The sequence below is a fragment of the Hippopotamus amphibius genome, chromosome 8, assembly GCF_030028045.1.
Source record: "Hippopotamus amphibius kiboko isolate mHipAmp2 chromosome 8, mHipAmp2.hap2, whole genome shotgun sequence".
In the NCBI taxonomy this organism is placed as follows: domain Eukaryota; kingdom Metazoa; phylum Chordata; class Mammalia; order Artiodactyla; family Hippopotamidae; genus Hippopotamus; species Hippopotamus amphibius.
In genome coordinates this window covers 99,532,354-99,558,306 of record NC_080193.1, presented here as the reverse complement: position 1 = coordinate 99,558,306, position 25,953 = coordinate 99,532,354, and the positions used below count along the sequence as shown (strand labels likewise).

Here is a 25,953-nt window from a genome sequence, read left to right as displayed (position 1 = left end):
TAAAAAAATATGTGGTTATTGATGATAAAGCTGCTACATCTGGAGCATCACCTAAGAGCCCGGCACTTTGCCAAGTGCTTTACATACATCATCTCATCTGATCCTTGCAACAAACCGTGAAATGGGAAGTCGTTGTTACTCTTCCCATTTTACAAATAAGGAAACTTGGGCTCAAGGAAGGTAAGCAACTGGCCCAAAGTCGCACTCTTGAAAGTGGCAGAGGAGGGATTTGAAACCAGAATACGCTACTTTGCAACCTGAGCTCTTTACTCTCATGCTCTATTGCCTCTGCCAGCACCGTGCATTCTGACTGGGGACATGGTATGAGCCCTGGGATCCAGCCTTGGCTGAGGAGATCAGGGAAGGCTCCCTGGAGGAGGTGGTGCCTGCACTGATCCTAAAGGAGTTAGCCATGCAAAGAGGGTGTGGGTATGGCTGGTGGCCCAGAAGAGAGCATCGTGTCAAAGACAAGAAGGGGAGAGAATTTGATGCCTTTGGGAACCACCATAATGAAGGGCCAGCCTTGTGACTTGTTGATACAAACCCTCTTCTTGGTGAAGAGATGCCTGGGCAGTGCTGTTTAACTTTATTTCCCGGCCAGATGACCCAGGATTTTAGAGAGGGGCTATGGTCAGGAAGCAGGAAAGACTGAGATTAAGGGGACTCTCTGCTGTCCCCTCCCTGGTCAGAGTTTCTACTGTTTCATACCCTATATCCAGGGACACCCCCCCTCAATTTAATGCCTGAAAGTGGGGTTTGGCCTGGGAAAGTCCAGGTAAAATTCTGGATTCAACTCCGCTCATCAGTTTACTCCTACACAAGACTCCCTCTGAACACACATCTCTTTCCTTTGAATAGAGGGCAGGAGGGCACACCGCCCAATTAGAGGTGTGGCTTCAGCTGGTGTCCTCCTGAGTCTGGAAATCAAAGCAGAATGAGAGTTCTCTGTGGTTGAAGAGGGTGTCTTGCATTCAGGAGAGACCCTCAGGTTGAACACTCACCACATTGTTACAGATTTACTGCCTGCCCAACCACAGAAATATTCTGATTCCCTCAAGGAGCCAATGAGCAGCAATACTTTTCTGTATTGCAACAACCCTGCTAATGACAGAAACAGATCCCCTCCAGGTACGTGGTGCAATAAACGGGAACAGCCCTGCTGACTCGAGCTCAGCTGGCAGCCGACCCCACACTCACCAGCCTTGACCAAGGACTCCACCCAGCAACTTAGCTCACTGAAGAAGTGGGAAAAAACACGGTAGATTGTTCTCCTCCACCCACCAAGGTTAAAGAGCATTTGGAACAACGGTTATTTTTGGCAGTTTGTTTTTAAATACGCGATGTTGCAATCGCAGCTCTCCAAATGCAAGCTTCACTGTGGATGTCGTTCCTAACAATGCATTTTTATCTGCTGATTGAGAAAATCACTTGAGGTTTTCTAGTACACAATCCCACTGTTCCGCCTCTCAACCCTGGCACCTTCTCTGAACCCAGAGGTCCCAGAGGGCCAGCATCTCACCCCATGTAACTCCATGTAATTCTCCCATCTAATTACACGGGGTGAGAGTCTGTCTTAAGAAATTCAGTGGGAGCTCCGGGTGTGGAGGGGATAAACAGGAGAAGGAAATGGACCAAGTAGAGAAATTAGATTTTTCTGAAAAGGGATTTGGATGTTTTCCAGTAGTCATGAGTCTTTTAGGAAAAAAAAAAAATGTATATTCTCTTTGTTTTGTCCTTTTTAGTGGCAGGGCGATTGAACCCTTTGGATTAAGAGAAACTGGACAGAATATTTAATTCCATTCTTCTACTTCTGCCTGGATAAATCATCCCAGAAAAAAAAATATATTAGCTGCCCTTGTCTTTTCTTTTAGAGAAGAGCTTCCATAATCGTCCTTCATTATGAGACCTATGCCTCACAACTCATCTCAGTTGATTGCAGAGTAGATGGTTGTATTTAATTTACATAATCAAAAATTTTTTTCCTAGAAGGAAAATGCTTGAAAAACGTTAGCCGGTTCAAAATAAAACTTGAAAAAAAGAAGAAGAAAGAAAAAGTGTGAGTTGGGCTTAGGTTTAGGAGGGCAGCAAAAAACTCCACCTGATAAAGGAAAATTCACATGATTTTTTATGCTTTTTCTCCCCTGGCTTTGTAATCAAGCACCTTGTCAGTCTCTATAAATTTTTATGCTCTGCCCCATTAGGGACTCCACTGTACATTTTGTAGCTGGTGTGGAGGGATTATCAATTGGACAATAATAGCAAATATTTATTGAGCTCCTGACAGGTGTCAGGTGCTACTACGCCAAGAACTTTCCACGTCTTACTCTCATAACAGCCCTTTAGGGATGGTACTGCTGTTATTCCCATTCAATAGATGGGGATACTGATGCCCAGAGAAATCACACAGATAGTAATGGCAGGGCTGGGAATTGAAGCCTGCTGCCCAAAGCTGCCTTTGTATACCTGTGTCCTTGTGCCCAGAGCTGTCATCTGCAGTCCCAAGGGTTAGGTATTTGGGGCCTCTCTGATTTCCTTAGATATACTTGACGAGTCTTTTCTTTTTCTCTTTCTTCTTCCTTTTCTTTGCTTCTTCCCGCCATGTGGTCATCTCCGGATGCCGACAGGGCAGTCAAGGAGAGAGAGAGATCTTTCTGTGTCTTTAAATACAAGCTGGAAGCCTGACTCTCAGTCAATTGTCTCCCTCTGCCTCCCTGTCATCCACCTCCTCCCCTGTCCCCTCCAGCCCCCATCCTCTTCAGATTCCCTGCCATCCCCCAGCACCTCACTCTTCATCTGGAATCCGAAGATGTGAGGGCTAGTAATAGAGTGTCAGCGGAAGTAATTGATTCCTCACACAGAGAGAATTCTCCTGCCTTTAGTGTCAATGGAGCTGAACCAGAGTCTTGGAGGGTGAGCGAGACATGTAAACAGTCCGTGGCTGAGCTGTCAGGACGAAGCCAGACACACCAGAGAGTGAGCGAGAGGGAAAATGCTGGAACAAATAATTGTTTTATTGGAAAGGAAAGGAGTAAATAATATTTCAGCCCAGGAACTGGTAGTTGGAAAGAGATGGTTGAGAGCTAGGAGCAGAAAGAATCCGTGCTAGGGTTTCAACGGGGGAGTTTTTCTTTGTCTCAGGGTAGGAGGTTTCATCCCCAGCCCATCCCCCACCCATCATCATCATCATCATTAAAATAATGACTGTAACAATTACAGTTGATGAGACCGCGGGTTTAGAGAGCACCTTTCATCTAAAAGTTCAAAGTGATTTATCTGTGTCATCCCTTGGAGAGCGGTAGGAGGGTAAGAAAGTATTATGATGATGATGATTTTTTTGGTCTTAACTGCTGGGAAACTGAGGTCCAAGCAGATACGGGGTTTACTTTCAGTCTCAGGGCAGGGTGCTGGGTTAAATGTTGGGGTACTGACTCCTCTTCCGGGGGTCTCCATTGCCCTACCGCCCACAGGTGGCCTTATCCTAGTGTGGCCCCCACAGTTCATCCCTGGCACTGATGCTACCTCCCGTCTGTGAGTGCCCTGCCGACCACTGCAATGTGGTGGCCGTCCCACCAGCCAGCCAGCCAGCAGCTCTGCTCACAAAGCAAACAGCCTGCTGCGGCTGTGGGATAAATAAAGGTCCTTCAAGGTCTGACTCACACTGCTCCCATCCTGAGAGGAGACTTCCTGCAATCTGGTTCCTTTTCTTGTAGAAGCGGGTGTCCTTTCTAGACATATTTCTTTCTGATCTGACTGAGCCTTCAGTCAAGAGCACCCATCATTCTGAACCTTCACAGCTTGTACTCCCCCACAAATAGCAGCTGGCTCTTTCAGAACAGAGGGGTGTTTCTGTGATGGGGAGAGGCGAGTGCTTTAATGTGCCCTGTGTGGATAGGCCTGCTTTTACTCTTAGAGCCATGGGCCCTTCAGAACACAGCCATCGAAGAAAGCTGTTACCAAGTGGCGGTTTGAGAGGCGGAAGCAGTCCCAGCTGACTGGCCACCCGGTGCTCTATTCAGAATCTCCACCCTGGCGTGGCAGCAACCCCTTCCTGCTTGGACATTAGTGCAGGCCCATCATTTCCACACCACAGTGCTTTTTGCACGGTAGTGACACGTTTGCCCCTGGAGCCAGGGAGAAGCTCTGAGCTCTGTAACCTGAAGCTCTGGGTAAATGAAATGCAAGAACAGGGCCGGTCACACCCGCCACCCACTCCCCAGGCTGTGCCCTGCTTGGATTGCCGCTTGGCACATTTTTTAGACAGGTTTTGTATTTTCCGACTTTTCTTTTGGAGGCTGGATGCCAGCAAAGGGGGATAGAAAAATGATTGGGAGCCTTGATCCCTGGAAAAAACAAAAAGGACTTTTTTGATGCTGGGATTGATTCCCTGGTGCCCGGCACACCTTGTTCCCAGCAGGCTCCCATTTTTCGGACAGATGGAGAGGTTATGATTCACTCTCACAATTAGACCCTCTGGGAGGCAGGGTTAGTGAGCTCCCATCCCAGAGGTAACTGTTTACCCGGCCAAGTTCAGGGACGCTGCCAGCACACCAGGCCCAGGAATGGTGTACTCTGATTTCCCCTCAGTGGGTTCCAGTCACCTTCTGCCCCTACCCATCAGCTCTGAGAGGCACAGAGGCATGGTCCCTGTACCTATGTATGAGATGAGGCAAACTGAGGCATGTTCAGTTGACCCAGGCCAGCTTAGAACAATTCAGCAAGTCTCTGGCACTGCTGGGGTTCACCTTCTCATCTGAGCCCCAGCCTACTGGTGAATTGAACACAAATTGTGAGCTACTCTTACCTACTTCCTACTCTGATATTATTATAAAATGCTAGCATGGGGTCTTTTAAGCTGATAGCAGAGGGCGAGGATTTTATAGACACATAAAGCAGACAGAAAGAAACACTTAACAGTCATACTGAAAACGGCCCGCCCAAAAGCCTTAAACTTCACATTGGCACCAGTTGCCTCGAAAATCCTTCCTTACATAAACATGTTCCATTCAAGCCTGTCTCCAGGAGCAGCCCAGGAACAGAGCAGATTTGTGGCCACAGGGCCTGAGGAATGTGCTTGCTAGGGAGCCGGTCAGTGGAGGGAGTGGTGTTTGGCCAGAGGGTCAGGGGAGAAGTGGCGCAGGCTTTGTTGTGTGCCCTCGAGTCTCTGAAAGTTCATCTGCCGTGAGACTTATCAGACACCGTGTCTGGAGCGGCCTCCTTGCTCACGGTGTGAGGCATTCCTGGCAGCCTGCTCTGCCAGGAACAATGAGACCAGCGGGGCCCTCGCCATCATCCCAGGGCTTCTGCGGAAAAACAACCAGCGATTATAAATAGATGTTATTTGTAGTTTCCATTTTCTTGCCTTCAAGGTTTTTTGGAATAATTCCTTCGGTTTGTTTTGGGTTGTTCTCTTTGCACACTTCCTTTGCTGGGTGGTCAGATTTCCTCCCTTCTAAAGAACCCTGGTGACCCTGGCTGTGAGGGGATTGCAAATAAGCTCAAAATATCAGAGATTTGGGATGGGAAGGAATAAAGGAAGAAAATGAAAGTGCCAGCAGCCGCTGTTAAAAAGGCATTCGGCATCAACACAAATACACAAACCAATGCAGTGTGTGAGTCCTTGGAGTTAGATAGCAAATAATAATAATGAGTTAGATAAGACATAATAACAACATGAAGTTAGACAACAACAAATAATAATAGCAGCAGCAGCAGCAGCAATAACAACTAACTTTTATTTATTGAGCATTTACTATGTGCCTGGCCCTGTGCTGAGCTGCTGATGTGCATTAACTCACCAAAACTAGAGAGGCTGAGTGCCTAGTTATTCAAGACCCAGCAAATGTGAGTGGGGGTGGGGGTGGTTTTGAACCCAGCCTGGCTGGCAGGTTCCAGAGCCTGGGCTCAGAAACATGAGACTGAAAAGAATTCTCAAAAACTCAAGTGATGAGGCACTGTTGATGGGTTTGTAGAGGAGGAGGATTTTTAGAAACCACCCTTTATAGCACCAAGGTTGAGGGGGCATTGAGATTGTCTCTAAATTTGTGACTTTTCATTTCATCTTCACCTGTTCAGTTTCCAAAGCATCGTGTGTGTGTAACTCTTCTCTCCCCCAAGTCTGCCACTCTGTTTTGTAGAAGCTGTTTTGTAGGTAATCATCAAAATAGCCAGTGCCTCCCAGGCACTTTCTAAGGCATCCAGTGCTGTGCTGGGCCTGTATATACCTTCACGAAGCTTTTACAGTCCCACGAGGTGGGGCATATTATTATTTCCATTTTATAGATGAAGAAACTGAGACTCAAAGAAGATAAATGCCTTGCCTGCAATCATACCACTAGCCAGTGTCAGAAACTAGCTGGTCTGTCCACAAAACCCATGCACTGCATTTCCCAGATTACTCACACCCTTGTAGACAGATATTTTTCTATGCAATTAAAAAAAAATTTTTTTTTCACTCCCAGACTCCTTCCCTGGGAAAATGTGCATATACACAGACACACAAAATTTCTGTGTAGAGTTGTAGGGGTTCCCCAACCTACTGAGACTCATCTGTGGACCCTGCTGGAAATCCATGGGTTTAAAAATCTGTGCTCTGAATGATCCTTTAAGAGTGTATAAATACACAGGATACTGTTTTCTCACCCGATGGGCCATATGTTCACATATGGATATGTATGTGCTTATAAAAATACTTCACTTACAAAAATTAATATGTTATCCCATCTGATCACTTACAAGCTAGATTTCTACAGGATGAGTCTTGAAACTGTGAATTCCAAATCTACTCCCTGCTTCTGTGGGTGATTTGTCTATTAAATTTGGCAAGTCTTACAGGCTTTGTTTAAACAAAACAACTAAATAAAAAGAGCGAGATTCTGTTAAGTCTCTAACTGAGACAGAGAAGTTTCTTTGCACCTGGCCCCTTCTATGTTATAGTGTTCTGGCAGTCTGGCATTCCCACTGCTCTCTGATCTTCATGCAACAGTGAGGCCAGAGGACAGAGGCGAGGTCAGTGTGCCCTGGAGTGAGATTGTATGGGCAAAGCCTACCTCTGACCTTTCCTCGTCGTGTGACTTTGGGCTGATCCCTTATCCTCCCTGAGCTTCAGCCTCTACATCTGCAAATGGATGGTAATCATATCACACCGGGAGGCCTGGTGTGTATTAAGTGAGGGTTAAATGAAATAGTATCTACACGGAGCGAGGATCTAGCCCGCTGTGAATGCTCAGTAAATGGGACCTCTTCCCATTGATATACCAGCTTCTTATTAAATGAGTGGTACCAGTGAAAGGGAGAAATTCAAAGAAATGAAATTGGTTTCTTAAAAAACCCAACCTGGTAGCTAGCTGATTTCTCCATAAAAGCTGGATGTCCCTACTGAGCTGGAGACCAGGAGACCTGGCTTTGGGCCTGAACTGACCAGAAACTCCAGCATCATGCAGACCCACCTCCCAGTCTCTAGGAGCTCAGGCAGCTTCTTTGTTGGGAAAGGTGTGCATGACAGTGTTGTTTTTTCCTCCTATTTTCCCTGCAGGTTTTAATGTAAGGATTAATAAGATGGTGTTTGGAGATGTCTTTGAGCTTCCCGGAAGAAAGGCACTCCAGGAGGTGATAAATTCTCTAGCCTGGATAATCTACTCATGAAATATGGAACTTTGAAAGTGTGAGAAAAATCTCAAATCACTTTGACAGCATTTTAATTATAGTTGATTTGTTTGCCGCTAATAGTGAAAATGCTGTCAGCATGATTTGAGATGTTTCTTCCACTCAGAATGTTATATTTCATGTTTTGAAGTCATGAGGCAACCTTTTGGTTTCCAGATACAACCAGAATAGCTCAGTGAGTGTGTTGATGCACAAAGGCAGAGTATAAAATGGACCAAACCTAACAAACCCCTCAGAAAGCAGAATTCATTCTTCTTAACACGTAACATCAATCTCAGGTCCCTCATTCATTTATTCACTCAACAAAAAGTTAGTGAGATCACACAAGTAATATAAATTTATCCGTGAAAAGGTGAGGTTCTCACCCTCATGGTATTTATAGTCTAGTGGAGAACACAGATTCTAAACAAATAAAATATATTGACAAAACCTTTACAGATTATAGTAATAGCCAGAAAGGCAATGAGAGGTCGGAGGGTAGAGAATAAGGGCATGCCAGCTGAAATGGGGCGGTCAGGGCAGGCTTCTCCTAGGAGGTGACGTTTGCACTTAGAAGAATGAGAAGGTATCAGCCAGAGCAAAAGCTAACAAAGAGTATTGCAAGCAGAGGAAAGAGCAAATGCAAAGGCCCAGGGGCTGGAAAGAAGTTGCCATGTCCAAAATGTGACGGCTTGAACATTTCATGATGCAAGTAACATGACGGGAGGCATTGTCTGGTTGGCAAAGTTTATGGCTTCAGTACTTGGGCGCATAGGTGCTCGGATATGTAGGTAAGTCCCATAGAATGGGCACAGCATTCCTCCTTGGAGCAGTTAAGTACTCTGCCTGTGATACGGAAATCCCCTCACAAGCAGGTCTGTGTGGCATCATAAAGGCAGGCTCTGGATCAGGCTAGACATCATCAGGCCCTGGGAGAAGGACCTGCATGTGGTGAATCTTCCAGCACAGGCTTGGTTGGCTGACCCAGCCTTTGGTGGCCTGCTGGGCAACATCGAGCGTGGATAGAGCTATGGAAAGTAGAAAGCTTCTTTTCATGTTTGCCTAGTGATGAGAAGAAGAGATGAGACTGTTGCTTTTTCATATCTCTCCTGTGGACTCTTAAAATTAATTACACCGTCAAGTTTCCCACGCCCCAAATGTGGGTTTGGGGAGAGAAATTAAGACTTTGAAGTCGAGAAAGAAAGTACAGAAAGCATCCTCTAGACAAAATCCTCAACATGCAGGTGTCAGAATTTGTGAAGAGAAAAGTAAAAAGGCACTCAGGGAACCATTTTAGAGAGAGGGAAAAAAACAGAACTGGAATAGAGATGGTTACTTCAGTTTAGGAAAGTAAATAAATAAATCAAATAAGAGAAGGTAGTGTTAAAGCTTTGAAAGGAATTTTTTCATTTGAGGGAGATTAGGAATGATGGATTTGCAAACACAATAGTTAATACGAGTATGTTTGTGAACTGGTTTCTATTTCCTTGCAGAAAATGAATAAGAGGAACGGCTTTTTGGGTTATTCTACTTGACTGTCATTGGGGTGAGCTCTGAGTTTGCAGCCCAGATTCCTTTACGGAACAAACGCTGGATATTAGATGCTGGATGCAAAGTCATATTTATTCTAGGGCCACAAACTTCCTACGTCTCTGCTAACTCTTCACGAATGAACCTGACAACACTGAAATGTCTAAGGAGATTTACTCCAGCTGTAGCAAATCCCTAATAAAAAAAAATTTCCCCAAATGAGTCAGTCACACAGGAGGTAAATGAGACATTCTGTGTGGAGTTAGCACGTCATTTGGAGTATGCCTTTTTGTAAAAAAAATGAAAAATAAAAAACCCAGCCAGGGGATTTGGTGATTAGCTGGAGTTTGTCCACAGGGCAGAACCCAGACACTGAAGGGAAGAGGGACTTTAGTTGCCAAATTGTAACTCTGGGTCACTTTCCCCTCAAGCAAGCCTGATAGGAAAATCCAGTTTTCCTAAGAAGTTCACGTAAGGACTGATTATTTGCTCCACAAAAGGATTCACCAGAGGGGTCCCTTAAATAACAAGCTCAGAGAGAAGCTATATAATCTGATTGATTTATATGAACCTTTTTCAAAAATGCTTCCCTTCACTGTGTATGTGTACGTAGATATGTAAGGCTGTATTGGCAGCTGGCCGCATTACCCACAAGGATTTGGGCGGCATATCTGTTGAGTAAATTGAGGCAAGTTTACAGCTATGACATGTGTTGGGTAGCCTTGCTTCATCACTGATTCTGTTAATCCCCGAAATTACTCCACAGGTGATTAGGCAACAAGATAAAAACCCTCCACTTCTGACGAACAAGCCAGCGGGGTGTCAGGGCCTCTTTTTGTCCTTCCTGTGGAAACGGGCAACACAAAGGCTGAAACTATCTCGTGGTCTTTAAAAAAAATTTTTTTAAGTATTCACTGAGTTTGGGCTATGTCCCTGGCATTATTCTAGGTGCCCCAGCAAGCTCTGTCTTATTTAGTCCTTACGGTGATGCTGTGAGGGGGGGTGATGGTTGTCTTGATGATGATGGTATTTTTTGTCTGCAAAATTCTGAGAGCTGGATTGTTTTTCTCAGCTCTTCTACTTTGGAAAACATTCTTGATAGAAGCATCTTTATTCTATATATTTTAAAGACATGCAGACACTGTAAACAATTCAGATAATAGAAGAAAGTAAAAATTACAGATTATCCTACCATCCATATATCTCACCCCTGTTAATATTTTAGTCTAGAGTCTTTCAGACTTTTTCTGTATGTATAAGCAAGGAAATATATATATACCTATATATTTTAAAGCATACTCTTAAAAACCTACTTTTTTTTCAACATAACAATATATTGTGGATATTTTTGCTTAAAAGAAAAAAAAAAAGCTAGACCTACAGCACGTTTACAGTAGCAGTGGAGTATTCCATGTTATAAATATCCAAAATTCATTTACTCCACTGTTGTTGGGCATTGACACAATGCTGTTTACAAACAAAGCATCTTTTCATTTTTCACTTGCTTTTTTAAAATATATACACACACGAACATGCATATACATCTTTGCACAATTGTCTGATTATTTTCCTAGGAAAAAGTCCTAGCAGTGGGTTTGCTGGGTTTGAAGGGTATCTACACATTAACTTTCATCACATTTTTGCCAAAATGCCCTCCAGAATGTTTGAACAGATGTACCTTCCCTCTTATACTGCACCTCCACTCACTCGCACTATCTGTTAGGGAAAGTCATCTCTGCTCTGTGGTTCAGCCTCTTCCCCTCTGAAATGGGCGTGAAAATACAACAGATCGCCATGAGCACTTATGAAGCACATGCTAACTGCCAGGCTGTGTGCGGGGACACTTTATATACATTATGTGGGTCATTAAATTTCAGAAAAACCCTAGGAGAAAGATTCTAGTATCCCTATTTTACTCTTATTTTCCCCATTTCTGAGGCTCAGAAAGATAGAGTAACTTGCCTGAGGGCACCCAGCTATTAAGTCTGAGCTAGGATTCAAACCCTGTTCTGCCTGCTCCCGGATGGGAGTGGGGTAGGGAGGGCACTGGCTCCTCCGGCCAAGCTGCGTAATGTCTGCTCCGTGGATAGAGGTGCTTCTCCAGCACTGTGCACCCTGGTAAGGAAGGCATCACCATTCCTCAGCGGAGAGTGACTGTCCAGCGGTGCTTTACCTCAGTGTGGAAATAACAAGGAGGGGTTTTCCAGAAGCTTTGGGGGAATTTCCTTGGAGAACAAACCAAGCGTCTTTTCACTTTTGCTTTGGAAGCAAGGAAGCACATCTTCAAAGTCAGCAGCATCTCCCACACTGAAATCACAAGACCTAAACAGATTCCCCCACCCCCACCGCCTTTCCCAATCTGTGTCCATCTCCCCAGAGCATCTGGGGAAAACCCTGCCGTCTCCTCTTCTCCAGACTCTAAGCAGCTTCTCTGATGCTTTTGACTGTAGGATTCCAGCCCTCTGGGGTCTAAGAATGAGCTCACCCTGGTCCACTCCCCATACTCCCCTCGAAGGCCTGTTTATTTGGAAGCGGCCGAGCCATCGGAACTGTGGCTCCCCGGGGCTGCAGGGAGGCCTCCGGCCACTCTGGTTTAAACAAGCCACTCCTGCAGGCTGCCGGCTCCCACAGCCCCTGTGTGTGTGGCAGGAGCCAGCAGGCACGTCCCAGGGAGGGTGGCCTTTCCAGTCCCTCTCTTTACCCAAAAGGAAGAGATTTCAGACATGTTGTTTTAACAGGTTGATGCAAAATAAATAAACAGGGGGAGAGAGGGAGATGGTTTATAGTAAGTAAATAACGGTACAGTGGCCAGCAGTTTGAGGGAGCTGGTGGGGAAGACATTTTCCACGTCAATACCTGTGACAGGAGTATTCCCTGGGAGCCCAGACGAGGAGCCCAGTCTCGGGACGGTGAGGATTGCCAGACCACACACCGAAGCTGAAAATGTGCATCTGTACAGATAAAAATGGCACTGTGTGTGTGCTGTCCTGTGAACCTAGCCAAGGATGTCTTTGAGGTGTCTGCCCCCACCCGGGCCAGTGTGATCCTGTTTGAAATGAGCTCAAGCCTCAGCGTGGGGAAGGCAGCCGGCTCTGGCTCTTGCTGAGACTAATAGTTCTGTGCTCAGAGACGCTGGGTCCCCAGGGACTCACCCCCTGCTTTTGGAGAAAGGTTTTTATTGCCTTATCTAATATGGTGCTGATTCCTTTTAAAAACGTGTTGTTGACTAGATAGACACTGCTGATGTGAACTTTGCAGAGTCATCCCAGGGAGGGAGGTGGCCCACGGTTGGGGAGTCTTTGTTACTAAGAGTTAAAGAGAAGAGGGGATGACCCAGGAGAGAAGAACTTGGGGAGGAGGCAGGAAAATAAACAAATGTCTCTGAAACATCCCAGTGTGCCTGAATCGGTGCCTAGCACCTTCCTTACGTTTTTTCATTCCATCTCCATTCCAATCCCCTGAAGTGGATATTTTTATCCTCATATTACAGATGAAGAAATTGACGCTCAAAGGGGTTAAGTAACATGCAGAGACACGGAGATAAGAAGAAAAGACTAATATTCAGAGAGATCATAATGGAAATAAAAACGGTGCTACCGAATGAAGAAAAAACTTTGATAGAATGATGCTACTGCTCTTATGTGAGCAAGAGATAAGGCCTTAAAGTCTAGCCATCCACTGAGATGCTCATTCACTGTGGCTTTAATAAAGAAACGCAACTCCCTATATCTATGTTTGCCAGTCTCTACAAGCAAATGTAAGTGCCCTTTGTTTATCAATCCAAAACACCTGAATGTCTAGAAGTGGATGGAGAGCACCTGAGCTGGAGGGAGACCCTAGTCCTTTTCATCTCCTACAAGTGATCTTTTCTCACATGTGCCTTTTTGTGCCATCTGCACCTAGGTATGACTTCATCGAGATTCGGGATGGGGACAGCGAATCCGCAGACCTCCTGGGAAAGCACTGTGGGAACATTGCCCCACCCACCATTATCTCCTCGGGCTCAGTCCTCTACATCAAGTTCACCTCTGACTACGCCCGCCAGGGGGCAGGCTTCTCCCTGCGCTATGAGATCTTCAAGACAGGTCAGTGCGGCCAGGGGTGGAAAGAAGACGGGACTCCGCCATCTGTGTCTGGCCGTGGGGCGCTGTGTGTGGGGACTGCGTAATAGTTATGTGCTCATAGACGGAGCCCAGGGGGTAACGGTTCTAATTTTATCCAAACTGAGCAAGTTGATGGAGGGAAGAGAGGTTCAAGGTAAACCTGGAGACAGCCTGAGATGAAAAGCCAGGTTAAGTTAGCAGCCAATTTAAGAGGGCGAGCAGCTGGGTTAGTGCCTGGGTGCGGCATGTTGGGCAGATAAACATTGTGGCAACGAAAGAGTAGGTGTACCTATTAAAGAGAAAAACATTTTGGGGGGACTTCCCTAGCGATCCAGTGGTTAAGACTCTGCGCTTCCACTGCAGGCTGCCCTGGTTTGAACCCTGGTCGGGGAACTAAGATTCTGCATGCCGCGCGTTGCAAATAAAAAAATGTTAAAAAAAAAAAAAAAAATTAAAACACAAACATTTAGAAAAACACTTTTGGAAAGAATTTGATTTCTGTGTGTTTATTAAAAGTCACAATAATCTTCATGGTAAAAACAAAACTTGGCTGAAATTCTTCCTAATTACTTCATGATTTAAATAGCCTTTCTTTAGAACTGCATGGGGAGGAAAGACAATCTTTTCAGTGTTTGGAGTCTCTAAAACTCTTACTATGACCCTGCCACCACCAACGGGTTCGTGCAGTTGCTTTTACATCCAAATATGGCTCCTAGAAATTTCCCTTGCTGATCCACTGTATCACGTCTACCCATTGAACCCCCGCTTCCTAAATGCCGATGAAGCTGACACCCTGAAAACGACAGCAGAAAAAGAGGCAGAGAACATTGCACTTTTCTTAAGTCGATTGCTTGCTTTCCATTAGGTCCCCCTTAGATGACTTTAGACCCTGAGAATATGGGCCAATGCTTAATATCCATAACTGGGTAGAGACAGCTTTGATTCACAAGACGCTGGTTCAGCATCTCCACGGAAGCACTCCAAGCGGCCTGCCCGTCCCTCCAACGTGTGAGCTCATTTTCTTGAGGCTAAGTGAAGCGTCTCCTCCAATTCTCTCTTCACCCCTGCCCATCCCCCCACCTCAGGGCCTCCCCCAGCGTCTACGACGGTGTTTCCCTCTCCAGCAGCCCAAGTTTTACAACTCGTGGACAGAGTCTGCTGAAAGGGGAGGCTGTCAGCCTTGTCATCGAGGGGCCCAAGTCCGGCGCCTGTTGAGTTCAGTGTGAGGGGAACTATTCATATATATTTTCTTTTTCGCCAAACAATTCTTGAAAGGAAGTGGTAGCTGCTGAAAGCACTTTTTATATCCACTCTATCTAAATATTTTCCGGATCTGTCTGCCTGAGAACAAGATCGTAGAATCCAGTGAAGGGGTGGGGACGAGGGAACTGTGTGGAGCCAGAGTGGGGGCCAGGACTGTCCCAGGGCATGAGTCCCAAGAAGGTCCATCAGCCACGGGTCGTCATGCTCTTGACTACATGAGGTCACAGGGACTGGCAGTCTGTGAGTCCAGAGGCTTGGGGCTGAGCTAAGCTCCCAAATAGCCTCATCCACATTCCCCTGCATCCTGTGCAAGGTTCAGGTTAGTCAGTGCCACCGCACTGACGGGCTGCTCACTATACCACCCTCTGCTGGGGATCAGTGGGGAGAGAGAAGAGAGGAAAGAGGGATGGGGGAGACGGGGGTGCAAACCCGCAGCGCATAATAGATGCACAGTAGATGCTATTGGCTGAATATGTATAAATACATATGTACCTTGAAAGGCGACCTATAATGTGAGGCAGCGTGAGTAACTGTCAAGGTATGATTAACATCTGTGGATATGAAAATGAGGGAACTGTGAAGTGGCTTGGCCAGCAGGTTACGTGGGAAGTCTGTCAGGTAGCTAGGTCCCCAGTGCCAAAGCTGCCACTCAGCTCCACTGTGCTGACCATGAAAGGAAAGCAGCCCCAAGCAAGGGCTTCCAGGGAGCTGGCCACCGGAAGTCAGAACGAGGGTGGGGGGAACAATTCCAGCTTATCTCTGTTTCATGCTTCCCAACGCAGTATTTCACAAAGGATGCTGCCACATCCTCCAGAAATCGACACAAAAACGTGAATGTTAATTCTACCCATTGTGCAGATTTGAAAGGTCGATTTTAAAAGACAAAACACACAGAGGGTATCATAACTCAGCATTGCTGTTTTGAGGACAGGCTGATGTAGGATTTTGAATGAGGCAGCAAGTCTGTGGACAGCCTAGAAACAAAGGGGTCAGCTAAGGTAGGTGGCTTGGGCATGGAGAAATGGGGCAGTCTACTTTAAGGACTGGGATTGCCTGGGAAGGAAGAAAGAGATTACTGCAGCAGCGGGAGATAACAACCCCTCCAACCACTGCCATTCTTCTGGGGAATGTAAGAGAGAAGGTGAGAGCCCAGTGGCCTCAGAGCCATTCACACACGTGCCATCATGCCTGCTGGAAAGAGCAACTATCAGCCTGAAAGGCAATCCTTGATAAAGCACATGTATGGCCAGGGGTGGCAGGGTGCAAAGTTCAAAACTGAGAAGTTTAGGAAGATGAGCATTCTTCCAGGTGCCATGTCCTGCACCTAGAGCTCCACTATTGGAGCCCTGAGAGAAAATACACAAAATTACGTCATCCACAGAACATGAAAGAAACGCACGGACATGCTGAAGAAATCCAAACAAACACAGTTGTGTTTGCTAGTCAGATTCATAAAGAGAGAGAAGGGGGAACTGTAAACACAGATACGCAACTGTGCAGAGGACTCTGGAAGCCTTCGGCAGCACATCGTCCAGAGTTATACTGATAGAAATAAACCCACAATTCAGTACAGATGGGGGCAAGTGGCTGGAGAGGGAGGTTCGTGTCTGCCCTGAATGAAGTGGTTTATGAAAGAGTCAATGTATGCCCAGACAGTCCACATATAAAAGGGTAAACCAAACAACTCTCTGACTTACGTGATCCCAAATCACCAAATCATGAGCAGAGCAGAGGAAGGAATTTTAAAATAATTTAAAAAGTAGCATTGGAAACTGAATCATTGGAAAATGTGTGGTTTTTGTATGTTGTTTCCTGATTATCTTCTTTTTTTTTATAAATTTATTTATTTATTTATTAGCTGTGTTGGGTCTTTTTTGCTGTGCGCAGGCTTTCTTTTTAGTTGTGGTGAGTGGGGGCTACTCTTCGTTGTGGTGCACGGGCTCCTCATTGCCGTGGCTTCTCTTGTTGCTCTAGGCACATGGGCTTCAGTAGTTGCAGCACATGGGCTCAATAGTTGTGGCTCACGGGCTCTAAAGCTCAGGCTCAATAGTTGTGGCGCACAGGCTGTTACTCCGCGGCATGTGGGATCTTCCTGGAGCAGGGATCGAACCTGTGTCCCTGGCATTGGCACGTGGATTCTCAACCACTGCGCCACCTAGGAAGCCCCTCCTGATTATCTTCTGACCAAAGTTCAAGATCAAGTTTTTCCTGGTGCCCAGAGACATTTTGGAAACTGAAATCTCAGGTTATTCACAGACAAAGAAAACCTGGGGTGCCCCCTACTCCCAAAATTGAAGAACTGGACTTACCTTTTGTAGTCAGACCCAGCTCAACCTTGGGTAAATCCACGATGTTTTCAATAGCCTTATGCGTGTGGATTCTTCTTCCGCTTGCAGAGTTATTGTACAACTTACAGTGAAAAACCACCAAGTGGGCATTTTTCATACCAGAGTCCTTTTGGTATGAAATCATTCACTGCAGCCAAAATTCCCCGGCTTCTATGGACAATCTTAGCATTGCATGAACTTGAGTATTTGTTGACTGAGCTATTTTTTTAACCTTTAATCCTTTTAACACATTGCAGAAAAGCATCTTGGATGAGGTAGATAACTGCAAGACTCAACTTTCCTCCCAGGCATGGTCACCCTTTCCTGAGCTCTCTCCTCCACATTTGATATCCAGCTGCCTGCTTTCTGACACAGACCACAGTCCAAACAACGAAATGGCACAATTATAGATGGATGTGCGATTGTAATGGACAAGCTTGATTTTTCTACATGAAAAGGATAAAACTGTTTTTCTACTTCATTCAAAATAAGCCACAGGATACACCCATGCATAGCCACTTGTCAGAGATAGATACACACTTTTCTTTTTTCTTTTTTGCCTTAAGGACGTCAGATTAAAAAATTCTCTCCAGTCCATTACAGGACCACAGAACCTTGGAAACTGTGGATACTTTAGAATCTCATGTTCTCCAGGTCTCTCTTGGGCTTTCTAAGTGTCCTCTGTGGAAGCGCCTGTTCCCTGTAGATGACAGGGACCAAAGAAAGATTCCACTATAAATTCCCCACTCCCGGGATTCCCCTTGCCTTGGAAAGGAATGACAATAGGGTCAAACTCTAGGGGGGAATGTCAGGATGCCTTTTCTAGTTCTGGAAGCAACTTGTGAATAGAGTTAATTTCCTCTGGCTAAGTGGCCCAGCAGCCATAAATGCTAACCTTTTCAAAATTCCTCTTCCTCTCGGCGCCCTGAAGACCTGCCAGCTGGCTTGGCTTTGCTCAACCGCCTCATCCTGGACCGTTGAAGAGGCCCCCAGAAGCTGGGGTCCTGATGGTAAACGAAGCCGGGGGCTCCGTGGTAAACAAACTGGGGGAGAGGTCGTCTCAGCTCCTGCCTCCAGGCCTGGCTGCCCACTGAGCCACCCTGCCTTGGAATGATGGAGTGCAGAGCCTCTGGGATGTAGCATTAGAGAGCCTCTGAAGACTCCTGGAAAGATTAGCTCTCGCCCCAGGTGTCCCAGGTTCTCACCCTGCCAAGGCGCAGTGCTGGCTGGAAGGGTGGAGGTGGGTAGGCAGGGATATTGGAACTTCCTGTCTGATGCTAAAGAAAGTTCCCATCCCCCTCCCCGGCTTATTTGCATGGCACCTTTTCCAAGTCAGACGTTTGCCGCTTTCCAGAAAGCCGTCATCAATAAAGAGACTTGCAGAGGGGCTGCTGCAGGAACCACGGTTGAAGACATCGCTGAGGGCTAAGATCAGTGTATTGACATCACACAGTTGTATTTCAGAGGGATCCCCAGAGGATACTTCCTGCCAGTAAACACCTGGTTTATCTAGTATTTCTGTGTTTTTTCTTCATGCTTAGAGTGCCTATTATTCTCCTCATAAATCCTGCTCCCTTTTTAAATTTTAAAATCAGAACATAGTGAAATCAATACGAATTGTGCAGCATTTACATTTATCGTGTTAACTTGCGAAACTTCTGGCTCCGTGCAGCTCCCTGGGCCCCTGGTCTGGGCTGCAGTGTCCTGGGACCTTTCCGGGCCGGCCCTGGCAAATGGTGGCTGAGTTACAGTGCATGAGGGCCCTTTTAATGTGACTCCACCTAGAGGCATTAGGGGAGACGGCTGTAACCCTTTTACGAGCTCCCTCCCGCTGCGGTCCAAGTCTGCACCAAGATGCGAATGTGTGCGGCATTTAATAAGACGCCTCGGTGAGCCCCAAGAAAGCAGATACAAGAGCTTAGGAGAGAAACAAGGCCATCCCCACCACAAAAGAACCAGAAGCCTTCCAAATGTCAATGCACTGCCACATTTTTTCCAAACTTGCTCCTGGGGCAGCCTTTAACGTCTCCAAACCCTGCTGTGATCCACCGGCTACAAACCTCAATTGTTAATTGTCTGGCCACTACAGAGCCGCTCGTTTTAATATAGTCATGACATGAATGAGACCCGAGCTCCCCTTTGCCCCTCCCCTGAGGCACCTTGGATCTTGGAGGGAGACGGGGGCACCGAGTTGGCTCTGGTACAATAGGGGCCAGTGTTGAGGTCAGCAATAAATAAGGGGTAACATTGTTTTCCCTGCTGGCAATCAGCAAGCCTTCCTTAAGGATTGAAATAACTTACATTTCTGAAGCAAGCAGCTGAGTAATTGAGAAAGAAGACTCTGTTCCTCTTTTCAGGAGAATCCATCGCTCTCTCCCCCTCTCTCTGTGTCTCACACACACTTCTTTCTACACCACCCCCCTTCCAAATCCTCAATTGCTACTCTTACTCTAATATGTAGAGCAAGCCTGCTCGCCTCCCTAATTTCTCTCCTAAAGATGGTCTGGCTTAAGGGCTTCAAACGTGGATGTGAAAAGTATATTGCTTCAAGGGCCACTGCAGTGGAAACAAAAACTTTGTGGGTAAGGAAATTTGGGCCCAAACATTTAAATAACCCATGTGACAGAGGCAACAGAGAAAGGCATCCTCTTCCACTCTCTTAATGCTATGGTTCTCATTTACACACAGGCTCCGAAGATTGTTCAAAGAACTTCACAAGCCCCAACGGGACCATCGAGTCCCCCGGGTTTCCCGAGAAGTACCCACACAACTTAGACTGCACCTTCACCATCCTGGCCAAACCCAAGATGGAGATCATCCTGCAGTTCCTGACCTTTGACCTGGAACATGACCCTTTGCAGGTGGGAGAGGGAGACTGCAAATACGATTGGCTGGACATCTGGGATGGCATCCCCCATGGTGAGTGATGGAGCTGTCACCAGGCACTTCTCAGTAGCTTTGCCTTTGCCTGTTAATTGCTTTAGTACCAATAAAAAAAAAATGAGAGAGAGAACAAAGACTTTAAAGTTCCTCAGGGTTTATCTATGACCCATGATGACTTTCTCTTCTTATCCTTCACCAAGGATGACTTCAGAGAAAGTGTAGAAAGGTAGTTTCCTCTCTTGGAGATGTTTCTTTGGAGAAGGATAGGAGGAGACTGAGTAGATGCTTGGATGAGGACGAGGAAACCTATAGATAATGTTCTTTTCTGCTCCAAAATCATCAGGATTGCCACAGAAAGTGACTCAGTGACCACCCTCTATGCCCAAATAGGACTCTAGAGCCAGATTGACTAAGTTTGAATCTTGGCTCTGATATTAGCACCTCTGCAACCTTGGGCAAGTTACTTAACCTCCCTGTGTCTTATCTGTATAAATAAGTTGCTATTATCATCATTATAATTACTATAATTTTATTATCATTTATATAGTCATAGATGTTAAAAACGTGCATCCCCCAAGGCCAAGAAGAACCTGTATTTCTTAGGTGGAGACCAGCATAAGTTGGGTATATTCAGTATCGGTGAGGAAACCAATCTTTCACTTTTGTAGTCATTCTAAGTATTTTGCAGTGTAAGGAAGACTTGATGGCTAAGCAATTTCATTTCCTGAGAAAAGCATAAGACTTAGGAAACTTGGGTTGGAGTCCCGGCTCTGCTATTTCCTAGCTGCATGAACAAGAAGAAGTCACATGTACTCTCCAAACCTCAATTTCTTCTTCTGTAGATCAGGCATTATAATGATATCTTTCCAGCCCATCTCCCAGGGCTGTGAGAACAGAACAAGACCAGGTCAGTGAAAATACATCTTAATGTGCAGGAAAAATATTAGATATTGTTCTTAAAACAAATCTCTGGCTGTTCTTTTATGCCAAGGCATCCAAAGTGATTCTGTATTGAATGATTTGCAGTTATGGGAAGGGAGAATGTACGGCGAATGGGGTTTGGCATTTCCATTTCTGTGACCTCTCTTTGTCCTGTATGTCCAGTCGGACCCCTGATTGGCAAGTACTGTGGCACCAAAACACCTTCTGAACTCCGTTCGGCCACTGGGATCCTCTCTCTGACCTTTCACACGGACATGGCGGTGGCCAAGGATGGCTTCTCTGCGCGTTACTACCTGGTCCACCAAGAGCCGCCAGAGAGTGAGTTGGCTGGTTGGGAACCTCTATCCTATCCTCCCATCTGGGCTGTGAGGGCGTATGTAAGGGGAAGAGAGGCTGACCTCTGCAAGAGAAAGAGATAGGAATTCTACAGAATTTGCTGTGGCATCTGAGCTCAAGGGACGGGAGCCATATCCTCTTTCTAGGCAGAGATTAATGAAAATAGGATAAATGTCAATCTGGCTGCTCATTTCTTTAAAGAAAAAGTGTGTATACCAAGAATTAGTTATTCCCATGGAAAGTCACAAAATCATCTCAAGCCTCAGAATGAAAGGGAGGTCAGTTAGGATGTTTATATCGAGTCCTCTCCTATGCTAACATTTTTTGAGTCTGAGGCCGTTTCCCCCCCTCTCCAAGCCTCAGTGACCACTGTCAGAACACTGAGCAATTTTAAACCTCTCTCTATATACATGTGTTTTGACATTAAACATCTCTGGCCCTGGCTAGAGTTTCTCCCACTTAGGCTGGTACACTGCTTGGACTTTCACTTTGTTCTAATAAACACAGTTTTTCAAGCTTCTACTGTGTGTCAGGTACTGTGCAAAACATAGAAAGTATAACCCTGACCCCAGCGGTCATGGAATTTGCCATCCAGACCATCAGTCTCTTGCCCTGAGCTACATCTTTAAATCAGCTCCTCTTGGACATGTGCTTAAGAGGTGCTGCCATTTTCACCAAGAAACCCCAATGATAACCTGAAGGACTAAAGGAACGCTTTCAGGATGATTGGAGCTGGGCAAATCCTGCCAAGGCTGTAGACAGCTTTCCACATGCATCCCTGCAGACACGGCAGCCTGGCCGACTAATGGGTTTTGTTCTGGGTTTTGCTTTCGTTTTTTCTTCAAAGAGCTCATGAAGATTGAGCGACAAGAAAACATATTGTAACTTGCACTGGGTTCTTCAAACAGCCAGTGTGGTCACAGAGCACAGAGTAGGTTTGATACCTGAAAAAGATTGCAGGTCCTCATCTGACACATGCACACACGAATACTGACCAGTGTCCGTGGGATCTGTGGGAAGGACAGCAATTAAACTGACAGCTCAAGGCCAGAGGGAGTGACTTCTGGGTCCATTTGCCCAGGCAGGTGGTGCAGAGTAACATAGCATGACACATTTGTGCTCATAGAGAGGTCTCCCAAAGACAGGTATTTATTGTTTTGTAATGTCTGTCTTCTGTGCCAGGACTCATGAGACAGTTGAGTGAAAGAAAGAAAGAAGCAAAAGTGCCTCCTGGGTGTTTATTAGTAAAGCAGGCTTCCCACAATGTATCTGCCCACCCAAGTCTATCACATGTTTACCTGTATTTCAATAATGGTGTGTCTTGGAGTCCGTGAGCATCAGTAGCCTACAGCACTAACAGTTCTTGTGATTTCAACTGTATTTTTAATTTGTATGATGATTCTTATTTATCCACAGCCTGATTTATTTTAGGTTTAGTTCCTTTCAGACCCAGAGGGGTTGTCAAGCTCTGTGACTTGGCATAGTTGTTTTTAAAATGTGAGTGTATAATTCAGTCTTTAAGATGAGGCAGTGCCTGCAAGGACTCATCCCTAGAAGGGAGCAGTGTTTTGGGGGTCCCAGGGGTTTGAGGTTGAGAGACCTAACTCTGCCCTTGACCATCTCCATCCCACAGACTTTCAGTGCAATGTCCCTCTGGGAATGGAGTCTGGCCGAATTGCTAATGAACAGATCAGTGCCTCATCTACCTACTCTGATGGGAGGTGGACACCTCAACAAAGCCGACTCCATGGCGATGACAATGGCTGGACACCCAACTTGGATTCCAGCAAGGAGTATCTCCAGGTACTGACTCAGATACCAGAGGGTGTACAGAGTGTGTGTGCATTGGTGGGCAAGGGGGCTGGCTCCTTCGCTAGAGTGGACAAAGGACACAAAGAAAATAAACACAACATACTTGAGAATTCCTTTCATCCATCCATCCATCCATCCATCCATCCATCCATCCAAAGAAATCCATATTCCAGGTACAAATAGACTATGCCAGACAATATGCTAAATGCCAGGATAAAATGACAAGTCAGATGGACACTGCCCCTTCCCTTGTGAAGATCCCCAGGCCTTGGAGAAGTTGCTTGGCTAGGAAGCTGTTTGTGCATTCACTACAGTTATCCAAGGAACTTCCATAAACAGTTCCAGAGCATCCTCATTCTTGGCGTAGGGAGGCATCAGAGACTTAGGGGGCATTTTCCCTAAGGCCAGGCATGAGAAGCATCTCATGATCTTTGCTGTTTGGAGGGATCCCTGCCAGGAAGCTTTTGCCTATAGCTATCAAGAGAACACATGGGAAAATGTTACTACCAGGAGTGAAAATCCAGTTTTTTGGATGCCCTGCAGCATCTTTTCAGACTATTGTTTGCTTTCCTTCTTTCAAGACTTGCAGCTCCTGTTGAGTAAGTTTTTCTCCCTTGCGCTGCACACTGGTCCGGCTCTCATCCCCAGGGAAGAGCAAGCTGCTAGTTCCATGCTAGAGCAGCGACTGCATTCATGACACATGGCAGACAGCCTGTGACCCACTGACAAGCCTGTCCTAGCTCTGATAGGACATGGCGACCTCTGCTCTGCAAGGACGTTGCAGAGCAGACATCGGGAAAGGGAGAAAGACCACTTAGAAACTTTCAGGGAGTCCACAGAGGTTCTAGCAGCCCAACCCTAAGGCCATCTGTCACTATCTCTCCTCTGCCTCTCCAATAATCCTTCTCATCTTGCAAAGCTTCCAGAAAGTTCTCCTTTATAGCCAGCATCCCATTGATTGTAGTCCTCATTTTGGATCCTAATCATATACTTTCTCTCATTGCTGTCCACCTGTTAATCATACATACATACAGCACTGCGTACTTCTTTTGAATGCTTAATAATGCCTAGCACATATTAAGTAGCCAGTAAATGCTTACTGAATCAGATTTTACCAGTGTGTGCTGGCTAAGTTTGGATCACAAAGAGATTGTCAATAAGAAACATTGTGGCCAGCAAAGGAAAGACATTCAGCAATTTCCAAATTGGTTTGGTGTTGCGGGAGGGGAAGTACCTCAAAATGTTGGCCATCCTCCTCTTCAGGCAAAAGGTCAGGACTTGGTGCATAAGCCTAATTGCTTAGGCAGACTCTGCATGCCCTTTGACCCCTTGGTGACCTGAGTGACTAAATACACAATAGAGTGAGGGATTGAAGGGAGGCAAACAGCTCTGAGCTGAGACTTTGGCAACTAGGGCATCATTAGTGAATTGGATTGAATTGGACTGGATCGGAGAGGAGTGGATTGGATTGGATTTAGCCATTGTTCCTTTAAAACAGCATCCACTTTCACTATCCAAGGCAGGTCGTGGTTTAGTAAGAAGGGGTCATAGTTCTAAATGTTCAATGATTCCTTTAAGATAAACATAATTCCTGTCTGTTCAGCTTTGCAAAAGAGATAAAAAAAGAAAAAGAATCACGTTACCATTTCAGAGGTGTCCAGTGTAGTTCGAATATGTTGAATTTAACTGTCCAGTGGATGCAAATGGATACTGGTCACCGATACTTATGAGCAAATCACATACACGGGTTGTGAGCTACGTATGGCAATCGTGTCCTTTGAAGAAAAGCCAGATGCTGCCCTGTTGTTGGGAGGCAAGGCCCCCTTCCTTCTCCACCTCTCTTCCTCAGGTGGACCTCCGCTTTCTAACCGTGCTCACGGCCATCGCAACGCAGGGAGCAATTTCCAGGGAAACCCAGAATGGCTACTATGTCCAATCCTACAAGCTGGAAGTGAGCACTAATGGGGAAGACTGGATGGTGTACCGGCACGGCAAGAACCACAAGGTAAACCCATTTCCCCACCGCAGGGGCACGTGGGGTGGGGCAGGAGGGCTGGCACAAGAGGGGCTGCAAATCCACCCCACGTGGACGAGGAGGCCTTTTCCCCTGAGGCTTCAATAGTTGACAGAGGCAGCCGGAGACGCTGGCCCTGGAAATATTCTTTCTTATGCTAAAGTCACGGGAAAACACCGTTTTCTCCGACAGCCTGGCTGCTGTCGCATCTTGCACAGCAGAGAGAGAAAGAGAGCCTGCAGAGCGCTCTCTGACTGCAAATGAAGGAGAAAATGTGTTCCCAGTCCGTGTCTCCCCGCACAGGATTCATTGAGCATTTATGGCCTGAGTCCCTTCCACATGCTGGGTTAACAATCACAAAACCCCATGAAACTGCAGTTCGGGAGTTACCGAGGTCTGGAAATGAAAGGGCACAGATCCTGGGAGGGAATCACAATGTCCCGAAGAAGAAAGAGGACAATAAATAATGAGGAGAAATTCAGTTTGTCGGGGATGGGATCTGAACCGGCAGTCATGCTTGGCAGCAAGGCATTGAGTCCGCTCGGCTGGTGCCTTCAGCGTCTGGGACTCCTGGAGGTGCGTCCGCGTGGCTGACGTGGGGCTCTCGTTGTACATATGGGTGACTGTCTGGCACTCAGCTTTCTTAAGACACGTGGCATTCTGGCGGTGAGCAGGCTGGTGCTGGCGGTGTGCATCCTGGTTGTAAGGTAGACTCAGTGTGTGGGGGCTTTTTGGAAAGGGCTGGTGGTCTCACCTGGGCATGGTGAGAACTCTGTTCCTTGTGGGCTGGCTCTCAGGTCTCAGAGGAGAGCTCTCATCCTTCCTAAATGAATTGGGGACTGAGGGAAAGGGTCTCTCCCCTTCGTGCCACAGTCCCAGCAGCCCCCTTGTCTATCAGGTGGTGGGTTATCAAAATGGGACGCAGGTGGCCCAACCTAGAGAGGTCAAAGGTCTTTTCCAAACAGGGTCCCCTCGGCACCTGTCACTGCCCCAATGCAGCTTGCTCTTGCTGGTGTAACTGGAAAGCTTGGACCCAGAAAATCCCAAACTATAATGTTGGCACTGTTTCATTCGGGAAATGTGAGTTTCTAAAGCAGTGGAT

The 25,953-nt window shown here is 46.3% G+C and overlaps 1 protein-coding gene across 4 annotated transcripts in view; it reads left to right on the top strand.

The window, feature by feature from the left end:
* The window catches only part of NRP2 (neuropilin 2), a 112,931-nt gene that overhangs the window by 20,192 nt on the left and 66,786 nt on the right, over positions 1–25,953 (top strand). For all 4 annotated transcript variants that reach the window (XM_057744367.1, XM_057744366.1, XM_057744369.1 and 1 more), the window contains exons 3-7: positions 13,075–13,256; positions 19,553–19,783; positions 20,852–21,007; positions 22,659–22,828; positions 24,687–24,842. In XM_057744367.1, coding sequence (XP_057600350.1) covers positions 13,075–13,256; positions 19,553–19,783; positions 20,852–21,007; positions 22,659–22,828; positions 24,687–24,842 — 895 coding nt within the window. The remainder of the gene's footprint in view (positions 1–13,074; positions 13,257–19,552; positions 19,784–20,851; positions 21,008–22,658; positions 22,829–24,686; positions 24,843–25,953) is intronic.